Here is a 16,681-nt window from a genome sequence, read left to right as displayed (position 1 = left end):
TTCTAGCCACAGTTGGTGCAGAGCTACTGTACAGCTCATGAATAATTCAGTTGCTCAGATGCTAGCAGGGGTTGCAAAGACTTTGTACATTCTTCATCCACCTTTTTAATACCTTTCCCCTTTTCTGTTAACAGATTATCTAATTATAATGATTTTTTTTAAAAAAATCTCAATTTCTTTCTTTCAATAGCATCGCCTTTGCCTGTTCCAGAGACCGTGTAATGTACAGTAGGATTCAGGCTTTACCTGGGGAACGCCTTCTCTTCAGTGGGCCCATACATGTTTAAAGCATCAGTGATGGGCTCCTCTCAGTTAGGGTGCAGGAAATATTTTTTTTTTCTTAATAACTCCTCAGCAGTGCTTATGGAGTGGTGCTGAAAGCTGGGAAGGCACTGTGTGCAACTAATATGAAAGGGGGAAATGGTGGGCTCCATTTGACTGGGATGGTATTATATGTGTGTAGCTGTGGTGCTTACAACTTTATTTATATCAACGTATCCTAGTCTAGTGTTTCTCAACCTTTCAGATATCGGGGACTGGCTTGCTGCCTTCCTAAACTATCAGGGAGAATTCAGATACCGGCGGTGGAGAAACATTGTCCTACAGGTTGGAGTGTGGTTGGAGTATACCCTTTGCCCCATGTCATAAGGAAGATAAGAAAGAGGCAACCACACTCATTTTCCAGAGACCCTAAGTGAATGATACCCTCACCTATGCTAATGTGACACAGTGCAGAATCTCATCAATGATGTAGCACACCATGCAACACATTTAAAATGTGTCAAGATGTTGCCTCCGCTGAAGCAATGTTTAGTCACTTAGGTCACTAAAAGCAGCTTTTTCAAATTATCCACAGATTTTTTTGCCAGGCTGCCCACATATCTCTAGATAAAAGCAAACTGTTTGCTTCACTGTGTAGAATAATTTATAGGTAGAGACCAATTTGCTTGCAAAGAAACAGCAGGTTGCCTTCCTTTTTCTCAGTACAAAATTCATTATGCTAAATGCAGTACAGAGTGTCTGTGTTCAGAGAGAGGGATTCTTTTAATTAATTTGGTGTTATTAGTTTTACCAAACAGACATGCCAAGTTTTTGTCATAGAAAGATCTAAGCTCTCTGGAGAAGGATCAAGAAAGCAAACAAAAGGACTCATTTTTACTCTCTTGCCATGCAAATAGAGGAGGCCAGAAGATGACAACTACGTTTTGCAACAACTTTTGAGTTTCTAAATTTGTTGTTGTTCCACACTGAAATGAAAACAAAACCTTTTGAACGTTTCCATGAAATGGAATTGTGTCAAAATGCCTGTTTTTAAATAAAAAAAGGACAGGATTTTTTATTTCTCTCTCTTTATGGTCAGAAGTGACCAGAGAGCCCAGGATCTGAGAAAACATCCCACTCAAAACTTCGATAAAGTAGATACGTTTTTGTGAAACATTTCAGTTCAATGAAACAGCGTATTTCAATGAACATACATTTCACTGAAAATATTCAACCAGTTCTACATGTCAGCTTCATTTTTTCTCCAACTCCCACTTCCACACACTCTCAATCCAGAGATCCATCATCACACCCCCTTAATAGTCTAATTTTCAGTTTCAACTGAGTGGAAACTACCAGGCAAGAAGCTAAGGTGAGACCTATCAAACCCACTTAATCTATGATGGAATCCAGATGGGAAATCAGATCTTCTGAGGTGAAAGATTTGTGTAATAAATCACCAACTTAATCTCCTCAACACACACACATTTACAAAGTTTCAATCTGTACGGGGTTAAAGTGATGAAGAGTCTGACAAACTTGGCCTTGGGGAAAGGTTAATAGAGACAAAAACTGGTCTGTTGAGTAGAATTATCCTATGAGATGTGGATCTCCATTTAATATCAGTCTTGGAGGTGATCATCTGTTCCTCTCTGCATGCCTGAGTGAAAATAGCATGGAAGTGACCATCTGGCGTGAGACTGGCAAAGGGAGCAGCACTCAGCAGTTTTATACTGAAAATACAGATATTTCCTTATACAAGGGTGCTTGGGCCCTCACAGACTTGGGACTGCCACTGAATACCAGGCAGAAGCTCCAGCTTCTGCAAAACGTGGCAGCCTATTTGGTCTGCCTGTACTTGGTACGCTACATTGGCTTCATATGTGCTTATAAATGGTTTTAATTTGAAAAGTTACATACATGATCTGTGTCCTCACTGGATCTCTCTATTCTCTGACAATTGAGATCAGCTGAGGTAGCTCCTGTTGACAGACCCTAGATTTGAACTCTGGAGACTACAGGCAGGAACTTCTTGGTACAGTATTTTTAGATTTAAAACTCATGCCCCTTCTGGCTCTTCTAGGGCCTCAGGCTGTTGATCTTTAAAGCATGGTGTAAGGTTTGTTTGTATATCCAGGCATTTATTTGAGAGTGGGTAAGATCTGAAGGAGATTTAAAAGATAAATTGGGATGGACAATAGGTCAATGTCCATTAATGCTGCTTATGGTAGGCCATATGTTGTGTCTTTGATATTTAATGATATCTTTTACCATGTAAAGGTGTCCAGAGGCTGGTGCAGTGGACTCCTATTTCTGAAATTCAAAGAGTGTGTGTATGTTTGAGAGTGTTTGAAAGTGTGGCACTGCATAGTGTCTACAGGATTTGTGTCAACTTTGAACTTCCTGTTTTATCTTAGCCCTTTATAGCACAATTCCTACTCCTGCTTCACCCTGGTCCGTGAGGCGTAATGACCAGTGGAACCACATAGCTTATGGATTCACTAGACTTCTCCGTTGGCTTGCCATCGTTTTCTATCACTTGGGGAAAAGTGGAAATCCTGATGTATCTGGGCTCCATCAGGAATGCAAACCGCTTGCACAAGGCCCCCAAATCCAGCATCTTCCTACTCCCCCCCACCCTCTCCCCACACACACAGCCCCAAACACACAGAGAGACAGACACACAAACTACATAGTGGAACTATATATTTTTTTAATGCAGAAAATGCCCTCATTGACATGGAGGCTGGAGGATGGGATAGCATAAATAAATAAAAGCAAAATATATTTAATATATAATAACAATAGAAAGATTAATTTTTATTGGTTAAATGGGTTGTATATAGTGCTGGTCAGAAAATGGATTTTCTGTCTCATGAAAATTTTTGAGATTTCAAAGAAAAAATACTCCCCCAATCAAAACTTTTTGCTAAATAGAAATAAAAAAAATGTTTTGGGTCAACCAAAATGTTTCATTTCAATAAATCACCCCTCCTCCCCCAATTCTTCAATTTCAATCTTTATTTAAAAAAAAATACAAAATAAAATACATTTCAAAATAAAGTTATTTCAAAATAAAAAATCAAAACAAGATATTTTGACATTTTGGGCACTTGTTTTCCGTTTTTTGTTTGTTTGTTTGTTTTCCCTCCCAAAACTAATGTTCATTGAAATCAACACCATTTCATGAAGAAAGGTTTTATTGAAAAATCTTTTTCCAATGGAAAACTGTTTTAACAATTTTTTTTCTGAGTAGCTCTAATAGTCCATCACCTGATAACTTGATTGAGAGCAATTTTGCAAAACTAATATTCGAAGACATTTTTGCTACCAATCAGTAAATAGGCGGGTGGGAGGGGAGAAACAAGACGGGGGTGGGGGGGTGGGGGGGTGAGTAAAATATTCATAGATCTATATAAGAATGGCTATACTGGGTCAGACCAAAGGTCCATCTAGCCCAGTATCCTGTCTTCCGATGCCAGGTGCCCCAGAGGGAATGAATGGAACAGGTAATCATCAAGTGATCCACCACCTGTTGCCCTTTCCCAGCTTCTGGCAAACAGAGGCTAAGGGCTCCATCCCTGCCCATCCTGGCTAATAGCCATTGATGGACCTATCCTCCATGAATTTATCTAGTTCTTTTTTGAACTCTGTTATTGTCTTGGCCTTCACAACATCCTCCGGCAAGGAGTTCCACAGGCTGACTGTGCATTGTGTGAAGAAATACTTACTTTCGTTTGTTTTAAACCTGCTGTCTATTAATTTCATTTAGTGGCCCCTAGTTCTTGTGTAATGAGAAGGAGTAAATAACACTTCCTTATTTACTTTCTGCACACCAGTCATGATTTTATAGACCTCTATCGTATCCCCCTTAGTTATCTCTTTTCCAAGCTGCAAACTCCCAGTCTTATTAATCTCTCCTCATATGGAAGCCGTTCCAAATCCCTAATCATTTTTGTTGCCCCTTTCTGAACCTTTTCCAAATTCCAGTATAACTTTTTGAGATGGGGTGGCCACATCTGCACGCAATATTCAAGATGTGAGCATACCATCGATTTATATAGAGACAACATGCTATTTTCTGTCTTATTATTTATCCCTTTCTTAATGATTCCTCTCCTCCTTACTAGGCCATAGAGAATCTCTATTAATAGATTCCCACCTAAGATATGTCTCTGTCTGCTCCTCCACACCTGTCGGCTCCCCCCAGCCCTTAGTTTGAAAACTGCTCTAATTTTAAGAGCCAGCAAACTGATTCCATTTGGTTTAGGTGGAGCCCATCCCTGCTGTACAGGATCCCCGTTTCCCAAAGTGTTTTGGGATGTGTTTTGTTTTATTTTGTTTTGGTGGAGAAAAAAAAAGTTTGCTGCCGTAATAGGTCCCCCTAGTGGCAACTACAAAGATAGCTGATGTGGGTTGCTGTCAGTTGGCAACTTCAGGGAATCTGAACATGGCCTGAATTTCAAAAAGATAAAGCTTTTGTCAATGATAGCATCATGATTTGTTTTGTTTTTAATGAAGGGATTTCCTGAAGCTTGTGTCTTTATAAGAAATTTCTCTTTAAAATAAATAATTTGTATGGCTATAGTTTGATGGAGATAAAAGGAGTACAAAGATGCTATGTCTGAAGTCTCCTTAAATGCGTTTTATCATTAGCACCATTTCTTAAATTGTCTCCAAGAATATGCTGACATGTCCACAGCAATGTCAGCCCAAATCCATTTAAATTTCCTCCAGCAAAGTGCTGTATCAGTGTTTATGAGAAAAATTGTCAGTGCTGGTTGGCAAGCAAAAGCAGAAATGTCCTCATCAATTAAACAGGTGTGAAAAGAGGGAGATTTGGGGGCAGAAATATCTACTTACATCTGCTGAGTCATTTTGATAACAGCTTCAATATTGCTGTGGGACTGTTACCTTGCTTGCAGAAAATCTGCCTCCATGGACTTCACTGTGTCTGCTCTACAGCAGCTGCAAGGGGATACCTTATGTTTTCCTTTCCCCAGCAGATAGTCATCTAGAAAGGGATATCTCCTTTAGGATAATGGGAAATCAAGGATGGAACATCTTTCCACTCGTACCTTTTTCCTCCTCTCCCATACAGCTAGAGAGAGAGAGAGAGACTGACTATCTATGGGTACATGTGATAAGTGCTTATTAAAAAGGCACATTGGTTCTTTGATAATGTTTCCATTTATATTCTGATACATAGATCTTATGCCATGAATTTTCCAATTCCAGTTTCAAAACCAAAAAACTCATATGAAAGATATAAAATAAATCATCATCTTAGTCTCTTAATCAATTTAGGAGACCATAATGTCCATTTATTTGTAGGTGTGCATTGAGAATGAGCATATACAGGATTTATATAGGCAGAGGGCTGTAGCATGTATTATTCCATAATTATCTTTTGTTATCAGATGATATAAAAACAGGTCCAAGTGGCTGTAACACAGACTATTCTAGGCTCCAAAGGAATGTAATTAGATTTTTTTCTTCTTGCTGTTATTCAATTTTGTACATAATAGTCTTGTACTTACTGTACATGATAAAGGTGTGAGGTGAGATCATGACTTGATTATGACCTTATTCTACTCTAGGACACAATAGATGTATTCAGAATAGATTTATGCTGAATAGGATTGATTCACTTGTAATAGTTCTAAACGAGGGTGGATTTATCATTTAACTTTTTGGTTGCTGCTTGAATTGTCACTTATAATATGCAAGGTATAGATACAGTCAGGACAGGTCTAGGAAAATGTAAGCATCTCCAGGCAAATTGTTGCTGGGTGATTGGAATATTGGACAAGGAGTCAGGATTTCCTGTACCACTGAAATAGTAGTAGTAGTTATAGTATTGTGATGACACCTAGGAGCCCTAATCATGGATCAGGACCCTATTGTGCTAGGCACTGTACAAATGCAAAACAAAGAGAGAAGTCCTTGCCCCAAAGAGCTTACAGGCTAAGTATAAGAGGTGGATGCACATAGATAGGAGAGCACAAGGAAACAATAAGATAATGTTGGGCAGGATGACTGGCTGTGATCTCTGCACACAAGGTGCCTAACTGTTGCCAAGGTTTTTTTTTTGTAGCCATCCTATCTGGATTTGAAGGAGGACAATAAGGTAGCTTTGAAGATGTTTAAGGGGAGCTCCTCCCAAGAAGTGAATGGCGGCTTTGCCATTGACTTCAGTGGTTGCAAGATCAGGCCCTTAAGCTGCAATTTTCAAACATAGGTACATAAAGTGTGTGTATGTGTGTTCTTATTTATTCCGAAACAGTTCATTCATCCCTATTATTTGACCCTTTGTATCTTCTGCGTGTTTATAATTTCTACTTCACTAGGGTCTGAAATGTGCTGGGCCCTTTCCAGAGGGGAAGACACAGTCCCTGCTGTGAAAGATAAAGGCTGTGGAGGTGATGATGGGCACATGTATTTATTTCATTATTGATGGTTCTATTTTAAGTTAAACACACTAGATCCCCTCTCCCTACCCTTCCTACCCTTCATTTGCCCCCAAATAATGAAATTGGCTAAAATAAAGTGCTGAGCTTTGGCCATGCAGAGTGCCTCGATTTTCCTCCCTCCAAAATTTGACCTCCACAAATGATCAGTTTACTAGCAGATGGTAAGCTAGTCTCTTGTACACATCATGAAAGAAGGTCTTTGGGGTGGGGATTGGGAGGATCTGAATGAGAACGTGTGAGTATTTGTTAGTATTTTACCTGCCTTCAGTGTTGAAAATTAACTACAGATCAACTGCTTCAGTTTTTCCAATTCCTTGGAGTTTGCTTAAGCATGGATTGAACTGTGACTGTATCCCCTGCAGTTAGGGGCGGCTCTATGTTATTTGCCGCCCCAAGCATGGCAGGCAGGCGGCTTTCGGTGGCGCGCCTGCGGGCGGTCCGCTGGTCACGCGGATTCGGCGGCATGCCTGCAGGAGGTTCGCAGGTGCCATGCCATCGGCGTCCCTGCTGCCGAATTGCCGCCGAAGCCGCGGGACCAGCGGACCTCCCGCAGGCATGCTGCTGAAAGCTGCCTGCCTACCAGGTCGCCCCCCGCAGCTTGCCGCCCCAGGCACGCTCTTGCTGCATTGGTGCCTGGAGCTGCCCCTGCCTGCAGTGTTATTTTGTTTAACCAAGCAGATTGCCTATTCTTTAATCTGTAAGCCTCAGCTTACATTTTCAGCAATTTGGAGTAGAGACCTATAGTACAGCTCCTAACATAAAGGAGTTTCCATTTGGATTGGGGTCTCTGAGTTCTACTGTAAAATATATATCTAACACTAATAATAACGATTGCAGCATGATACTGAGATAAAATATTTCCCTTTCATTTGCACCTTTGCTCCTATTCTTTTCCTCTGTCACACCACAGTCAACACTGAAGTCATAAATGTCTGATTAGATTTGTCCTTGTGCTGTTGCTTAATACAATCAGCGGTGGTTACTGACTGAGTGACAATGCCTATTTTCTGTACTATGAGTTTTATAGTCTCAGTTTATTAACCACCACTGGCTGAAGTTTAGGATCCTGGAATTAATAAAACAGAGTCACTTCCACAGCAGATGAACGGGGAGAAAACATGTTGCAGGAAACTTTTAAAAGATTTATGAAGGCAAAACCTGTGTAACCGCAAGAGATAAACCCCAAAGCACCAGCTTCTTGTGAGTGTAGTCAATGCTGGTATCCTCAATCGAAGATCTTCTAAGTGTATTACTTAATGAGCAGCGTTGCGTGTGTTGCGTTTCTTTACTAGGTAGGAATTATAATCTCTTTCTTCATGAGCTTCCTCTGTGAGGGTGAAAGTCATCCCATTGCTTGGGGCCAATACAAGGCCTATATAAATTACACTTACTTTCAGTGCGACTGTGACCCCCTGTGGGCTTCTTGTGAAGGCAGAAGCTGTGATTGCCTGGCAATCCCTCTCCAGGTGGGCTCTCCAACATATGCCAGGGCAGAATTAAACCCAATCTCTTTAACGACTGGAGGAACAACCACAATACCGTGTGGTCTCTCTTTTAGACACTGCTGACACACACAGGCTACTTCCAATCACAGAACAGGAGTGCAGGAGCCACTATCACTCTGTGTGGTCCCAAGCATCCGAAAAAGGCTCTGTGAGCCCTTCATCATTTTATATAGAAATTGTCCTGACTGATCAGGACAGCATGATCTAGATTGGAGCCTGGTCATATTAAAGGAGGATAAACTGTCACCCTCAGACTCACGTTAGAATGTAATCCTGTTAGAGTTTCTCTACAGCATCACATCATTTTACATAATTGAAAAGAAACCGCTCTTGACTGAAATAGGCCTGCAAGAGAGCAAAGCCTTGAGCAGCAGGTTAACTAATCTTTCTATTTCTATAGGAGCATGGCGTAAAGTAGAGGCATGTGGTAAATTTATCATTTGGATGCATAATAATAAGCTAGGAGACTATTCTGGTGCTTGCTTTTTAGCTCTGACTGTTTTAGCCTAGGGGCTGATACCTGATGAGCCTTCTAAATAACCACAATAATCTTCAAGTACAAAGTTTCCTGTTGTAAGGTTATAATATCTCGGCTCCAAAACACAGTTGCTAAACTCCCAAGTCGTAGTGTTCCCCAGGGCAGCATTTGGGGGACACTGTACAGTGTTTGGCAGTAGTATAAGCTTTAAGATGCTGTTTGCTCCTGAATTAAATTTCTTGCACTACATTTAGAGATGGATGCCACTATGCTATTTGAAAAGAGACAGTGTTTTTTAAAGAGGATATTATCTAGCTAGGTTTTCCTGTGCCCCTCAATACCATACTGAGTGCCTATTGTAATTACTCATATTTCTTTTTGAAGAGACATTCTTTCAACAGTTGTATTTTGGGCCAAATCCTGAAAAGAACCGAGCACCTGCAATTTCAGCTGAGGTCAATGGATGATCAGCTCATGAATTTCAGATTGCGTTAAGCAAGGTGTGGTAGGGTAATGCAATTATTTTAAAAACATCTGTACAGAGGCTTAAGTATTAGGGACACTGTAGCTTTAACAAGGCAACACTACCTCAGGTATAAGCTCCTTCGTTTTCAGCTTAAATTGATTTTTACCAAAAAAATACTGGGTTTTATAAAAAGTATTATTCATTTTTTTCTGATTTTCACCCTACTTTTGTATAATTCAAATATATAAAAATTACTTGTTTTAGTAGGAAATTACAATACATTACCTGAGATATATGTATTACAATAATACATTAGTCTGTGTGTGTATGCAAAGCTGCCTGTTGAAGTAAGGCTGTGTATTAGTCTAGAAGATACACACAAAGAAACAGGCATGTATACAATCTTTGAAGGGCATGAGCATCTGAATGTACTGATGAATCTTACTCCCATCACACACACATTTCAAGCTGTTAGCAGATAATGGTTTAAAGATCTGACACGCTAAAATGGGAAGAAAACAAAAGTCTGCATCAGAATACGTTTCAGAACACAAGGAAGTATTTGAAAGTTTTAAAAAAGACAAAACCAGGAGAAAAGGCTGAAGTTCAGTGAATGTGCTGCTAAGGATGTAGCCCAATTATTAAATGTAAACATTTATAGGCTAATAGTTCTAAGTCTACAACAGTAAACTGTTTATTCAAATGAAAAGTTTTATTTGGGTATTAGAGATATATTGTTTTCTTAAACTCAGAGTTGGCCTTGTGTCTTCAGTTCTGTTTTTGTTCTGCGGCAAATCACATTGATCAACAGAATTCAAAGCATTAATCTACTAAATACTTTTTCCCGTCTTTCCGTCCACCAAAATAAACCCTAATATTTATCCAGAAAAATTATTAATAGTTGTTTGCACTGATTTTCACCTGTTTTTGTTGTTGTGGTAATAAACACTGATAAATTCCCAGGAAAAATTAAATAAAATAAAAACTAAAAATGAAGGGCCCTACTCATGAAGTATCTTTCATAGCTACTGTATTCCAAATTGCTTTACAGAGTTAAATAATTCAGTTATAAAGTTGAATAATAAATAATATCATAAGGAGAGAGAAATTAAGAGACACAAGCAGGGGAGAAAAAACATATGTTCAAAATCTCATGTATTCTAGTGCAAAGGAATTTTCTGCAGAATACACCGTATGTCATAGACCTATGTAGCAGAATCTAAGCTTCATTTTAAATAAAATAAGTATCTTAACTTTCATGGTTGCAAAGAAAACCCTCCAAATATGAACTGCTACAGTGTTGCATTTCTGAATCTCTGCTGATATCATAAAATAATAACTTTGACAGGTGCAAACTACCTTATTCCTCTCAATGAATATTAGTTCTTAAGTCTAATGATGTCAGTGTGAGTGTCAGCATTATTAACTATTTCACTGCTGATAGTTTTAGTAAAAATACTCAGATGATCTGCTGATAATCCATTAAGGTGAAATTGTAGATACTTAGAGTGCACTGGGGCAGAGAAGGAAGTACATGGGCAGGGCTGGCTCCAGCTTTTTTGCCGCCCCAAGCAGCGAAGCAAAAAAAAAAAAAAAAAAAAAAAAAAGATAAAGCCACGATCGGCAGCACTTTGGCGGCAGCTCTACCACGCCGCTTCATTCTTCGGTGGCAATTCAGCAGAAGGGCCTTTCCTCCGAGAGGAACCCGCCTCCGAATTGCCACCGAAGACCCACACATACCCCCCCTTTCCATTGGCCGCCCCAAGCACCTGCTTCCTTCGCTGGTGCCTGGAGCCGGCCCTGTACATGGGAATATGGAGAGATCTGAACAGAACAGATTAGAAAAGGAGATTAAATGAAAAGAAAAAGCATACAGTGTGATTCATTAATTAGGGCTTGATCCTCTTCCCATTGATGTCAATGACATACCTCTTATTGACTCAAAGAGACAGAGTCAATTTCTTTTTTCTTTTTCAAAAGGAGAAAATACTTAAGCCTTTTAGAAATAAAATGTATGAGTTTTAATATATTAAATAGATCATGGTAGGACAAGAGTCTGAGAATGTTATAGGCAAACATACGGAACTGATCCAAACCTCACTGAAATCATGGATTGTACACATTCATTAGGGTCTGTGCGCTCAGGAGTTGGACTTGTGCACAAATGAAAGTCTGATCCATTTTTTACAATAGACCCATTCACCTCATGTGAAAATATATAGAACAGATCACTGTGGGGAATAAAAAGGGTTGGAATGAAATGATGTAAATTAAATATCATGACAACATCATAAGAACTGTGATTTGTACTCACTGCACTGGCTTTCCAAAGACTTTTCTTTACAAACTTGTCCCAATTTAACAAACATTCACAGCATGTAGCTTACAAGCAGAAACAAATATCTGGTGGTTGCATATCTTTAAGCTGTATGGCTTGTAGTGAGAAGGGCATCTATGGACTCCTTTGTAAGAATATTTATGTTCTGTACTCCCCTCTTCCCCCTGGCTGAAAATAGATTAGGAGTTTTCCTTGTGGGACAATAAATGGATAAAACAAATCTGATATCAAATATGATAACAAAGTAGCTAATGCCACATTTCCATTTGCTAGTGGATCAGCTCACTTTCCCCCCCAATCATTTTATGTCTATCAGAGTGAGAAAATTAATTAGTCTGGGGACAGAATCCCTCCTAATATTGCAAGCAAAGAAATCCAATTCTTAATGTGTTATTAGTGTAGCCTTCAGGGGACTGAATAATGCACTTTATTAGTGATGCTAACTAACACTTTCAGTCTCAGCTTTTGACAGTGAAGTGGTTAATTTTCATTGCACTTCCATCACCGCAAAGGGGTTTGGATCGAATCTATTATTAGAATATTTCTGTAGTAATATTAGCCCACTGTTTAATAGCATAGCTATTTCCAAAATGCCACAAGAGTTATATGCTGTGTGAACAGAATATTCTTCCATTGATGTTCTTCTCTATTAAACATATCATGTTATTTAATTTCCTCTCTTGCTTTTCTTTAACAGGCTTCTCAGATCCATCATCAAGCTGAAATGAAGACCTTGGAGGCTGAAGAAAGCTGAGTGCACCACTACGTTGCTTCAGAGAAAGGAACTACTGGTCCAGCCAACCTTTCTCCTGACGACTTTTGGTAGCTTTAAATTGCCGGTTGCTTACCTTGAAAGACACAGTTATTGCTTCTTTCAGCACACATGGAGGAATGCAGCAAAGTGTGTAATCCTGGCTAATCAAACTGTGGCTTTCCTATGAAGAGCAGAAGGCCAATCATAAAAGAATTATTTCACAGTTAGCCTCCTGGACTTTACCTCTGACCTGATCACTGGACACAAATACAAGCCGATTCCAACAATCTGAGTTTTCACTACCTGTTCTTTATCATTGTTTTAATTTCTCTTTCTTTGGTATTCTGTTTCTTTAAGTTCAAAATGGGCCTGTGGACGAGAATGTGGCCCAAAGATTGGGCTGTTTTCCTGAAATCCTGGCTCATAATTTCCCTGGGGCTCTGCATGCAGGTCTCCAAAACTCTGGCCTGTCCAAATGTGTGCCGCTGTGACCGAAACTTTGTCTACTGTAATGAGCGAAGCTTGACCTCAGTGCCTCTTGGGATACCGGAGGGTGTAACCGTACTCTACCTCCACAATAACCAAATTAATAATGCTGGATTCCCTGCAGAGCTGCACAACGTTCAGTCTGTGCACACGGTCTACCTATATGGCAACCAATTGGATGAGTTTCCCATGAACCTGCCCAAGAATGTCAGGGTTCTTCACCTGCAGGAAAACAACATTCAAACCATTTCGCGGGCTGCCCTGGCCCAGCTCCTGAAGCTGGAAGAGCTGCACCTAGATGACAACTCCATCTCTACTGTAGGGGTTGAGGATGGAGCATTTCGGGAAGCTGTCAGCCTCAAGCTTCTGTTCTTATCTAAGAATCACCTGAGCAGTGTACCAGTTGGCCTTCCAATGGACTTACAAGAATTACGAGTTGATGAAAACCGAATTGCCATAATTTCAGACATGGCCTTCCAGAATCTCACGAGCTTGGAACGTCTTATTGTGGATGGCAATCTCCTTACCAATAAAGGTATAGCTGAGGGCACCTTCAGCCATCTGACCAAGCTCAAGGAATTCTCAATAGTACGGAATTCACTATCCTACCCTCCCCCTGATCTTCCAGGTACACATCTGCTGAGGCTTTACCTGCAGGACAACCAGATAACCCACATACCACTTTCAGCCTTTTCAAACCTCCACAAGCTGGAGCGGCTTGATATTTCCAACAATCAGCTCCGGATGCTGGTGAAAGGGGTCTTTGATAACCTCCACAACCTGAAGCAGCTCACTGCGCGGAATAATCCCTGGTTATGTGACTGCAGTATTAAATGGGTCACTGAATGGCTCAAATTTATTCCCTCATCCATCAATGTCCGGGGTTTTATGTGCCAGGGACCAGAACAGGTCCGAGGTATGGCTGTCAGGGAGCTCAATATGAATATGTTGTCATGCCCCACCACCACTCCTGGTCTGCCACTTATCACCCCAGCCCCTGCTACTATCTTGCCAACCACACTGGTTCCCACTTCATCAGTTCCAACTCCAAGTGATAAATACAGTCCTCTCCCACCCATCACATCCACACTCCCCACTGTGCCTGACAGGGAGGGCGGAGAAATGGTGACACCTCCCATTTCCGAAAGGATCCAACTCTCCATCCATTTTGTGAATGACACTTGCATCCAAGTCAACTGGCTGTCCCTTTTTACCGTGATGGCATACAAACTCACATGGGTTAAAATGGGCCACAGCCTGGTAGGGGGCATTGTCCAGGAACGGATAGTAAGTGGTGAGAAACAACACTTAAGCTTGGTGAATCTTGAACCCAAATCCACTTATCGGATTTGTTTGGTTCCACTGGATGCTTTTAATAATTACCGAGCTGGAGAAGACACTGTCTGTTCAGAAGCCACAACCAAGGCTTCCCACTTAAACAATGGCAGCAACACAGCCTCCAGCCATGAGCAGACGACTTCTCAGAATATGGGCTCCCCCTTTTTGCTGGCAGGCTTGATTGGGGGTGCAGTGATATTTGTTCTTGTGGTCCTGCTCAGCATCTTTTGCTGGCACATGCATAAAAAGGGGCGCTACACCTCCCAGAAGTGGAAATACAACCGGGGCCGGCGGAAAGATGACTATTGTGAGGCGGGGACCAAGAAGGACAACTCCATCCTGGAGATGACGGAAACCAGCTTCCAGATTGTCTCCTTAAATAACGATCAGCTCCTTAAAGGAGATTTCAGACTGCAGCCCATTTATACCCCAAACGGGGGAATTAACTACACAGACTGCCACATCCCCAACAACATGCGATACTGCAACAGCAGTGTCTCAGATCTGGAACACTGTCATACGTGATAGTGAGGGGAAAGCGAGATGCATAGAACTACGAGCAAAAACTCTGGAAAAAAAATACACACACACAAAAATTACATTTGATAAATGTTACACAGATGCATTTGTGCATTTGAATACTCTGTAATTTATACGGTGTACTATATAATGGGATTTAAAAAAAAAGTGCTATCTTTTCTATTTCAAGTTAATTGCAAATGGTTTTGTAACTCTTTGCTTTTTAAATCTTTAAAAAAAATATTGCTGAAGTACTGTACAGGGTTGTACAATAAGAACCCAATGCCATGGCAAAGGATAGAGAGACTCATTCTTCAAACATTAACCACTTTGCTGTCGAAGCTGTCTGAAGGATGTAGGTCCCTAGATAGTCCTGTAGTATGGGACATAAGTGTTCATTAAAACAGGGTCACTAGGGATGGGCAAAGCCAGTTCTGATAAAATGAGTACAATCCTCTCACCCAAACTCATAATGAACTTCTACTGAGGTTCAAACAAGTTGGAGTAACTCTGTTCCCCATTTGTCACTCTCACCTGTCTCTGTATTTCCTGGTTCCACCTAGAAGTGGGAGTTCTGAAGTGCTACCAGAGAGGCTGTTTCAGTGGTGGGTTTTTTTTTTTCTGATATGGATGAAAACAAAAAAGCATCAGACACTTTCTGCAAGATTTAGAGTTCTCTGTATTCTATTCATAAGAGCTAGTCAGAAAATGGTCCCAAAATATCAGATACATTTTCATGAGAATTTTTTCCCCATTTTTCATTAACATTAAGAAGTTTTACACATTTTCTAACCAACTTCAATGAGAAATGAGGGTGCTCATCAGCTATCAGGTGGCTCTCATCAGATCACATGACCTTCTAAGAGAGCAACTTTGGCAGAACTAGCATGTTCAGTTAAGGCCTGGACCTGTGAGATGCTGAGTGCCGTCAACTCCTATTGACATCAAATGTCCAAATCCTATAGGAATTGCTATGCCTTAATGGCAATATACCTATCCAAATCACTGAAAGCCTCATCCAAAAATCCAATGAGATCCATGGAAAGACTTCCACTGGCTTCTGTGGATTTTGGATTAGGCCCTGATCGGTTTAATGGCCTGAATAAAGTTCAGTACAGAGAACTAGGAAGAAGCTACCTGGCAAGTGAGAGAGCTTTTGTTTGTTTGTTTTGTTTTTTGAAAGGCTCTCAGACCTGCTATGAACTGAATTAACTTCAGTGAAATAATCACATCAAATTCCTATTGTTTTAGGTGAATGGCGATAGGCACTAACTAAACATTTGGTGAGTTGAGGGATTTGCATGGATACTAGTCCATGCTGCCCCTTTTACTCTCCCTTCTTCAATCCTTAGTCTTTTGGCCACTTTTTCAACAATGATCTGTGCTTTAAAAGTAGTATCTGGGCCTAGATTTTGCTGTCTTCTGCCCTCAACTCTTCAGTTGGAATCAATTCTGCATCCCTGGGCTTGACACAGATTGTATGGAACATCATGCTTCTACTAAAATCATGATGTTGCTCGGAAAGTTACATAAGGTTCCAGCAACTCCTGACTCCTGTGCTTGCCAAAAGCTCTGGTTCTCTTGCCAGTTCAGTGATGGATTTTTATTCTTCTTTTTTTTTTTTTACACTTTGGCGCACTCTGTCTCCTGAGCCTAGGGAACACACACAAGTTCACAACAAAGAGGAAGAAGACCACACAAATATCAGTAAGCCCCTCATACAAAAAGCTCACAGGGCTTGTTTTCTAACATTTTTCCAAGGGAGAAGGGAATGCATGCATGCATGCATGCTTGCTACAGAGATCATAGAAAGGTCCAGCAAAAGTTGGTATTCCAGTTAAAGTGGTCCATTAATTAAAGATTTAACAAAATCACTCTGAAAAACTTGGGGTTATATGATCATTAATGGCTTTGTATGTTGGAAGAGAGAGCTGTAGTCCTTTCCTCTGTGAATTTCACCATGCTCATCCCTGAACCCCAGCATTCTTTGAGCGTGCAACTTCTAAAATGGTATGAAAACATTTCACTTCTGCACTGAAGAGATTAATCTGATCTTTAGTTGT

At 40.4% G+C, this 16,681-nt stretch overlaps 1 protein-coding gene across 3 annotated transcripts in view; it reads left to right on the top strand.

The window, feature by feature from the left end:
- FLRT2 (fibronectin leucine rich transmembrane protein 2) overlaps positions 1-16,374 on the top strand; it is a 63,771-nt gene extending 47,397 nt beyond the window's left edge. For all 3 annotated transcript variants that reach the window (XM_034768142.1, XM_034768141.1, XM_034768143.1), the window contains exon 2: positions 12,219-16,374. In XM_034768142.1, the coding sequence (XP_034624033.1) occupies positions 12,639-14,624 (1,986 nt within the window). In that variant the 5' untranslated portion in view covers positions 12,219-12,638 and the 3' untranslated portion in view covers positions 14,625-16,374. The remainder of the gene's footprint in view (positions 1-12,218) is intronic.
- The last annotated feature ends 307 nt before the right edge of the window (positions 16,375-16,681 follow it).

This window comes from Trachemys scripta, chromosome 4 (genome assembly GCF_013100865.1).
Source record: "Trachemys scripta elegans isolate TJP31775 chromosome 4, CAS_Tse_1.0, whole genome shotgun sequence".
In the NCBI taxonomy this organism is placed as follows: Eukaryota; Metazoa; Chordata; order Testudines; family Emydidae; genus Trachemys; species Trachemys scripta.
The sequence above is the reverse complement of the archived record's forward strand: the minus strand, read 5'-3'. Positions and strand labels throughout refer to the sequence as shown.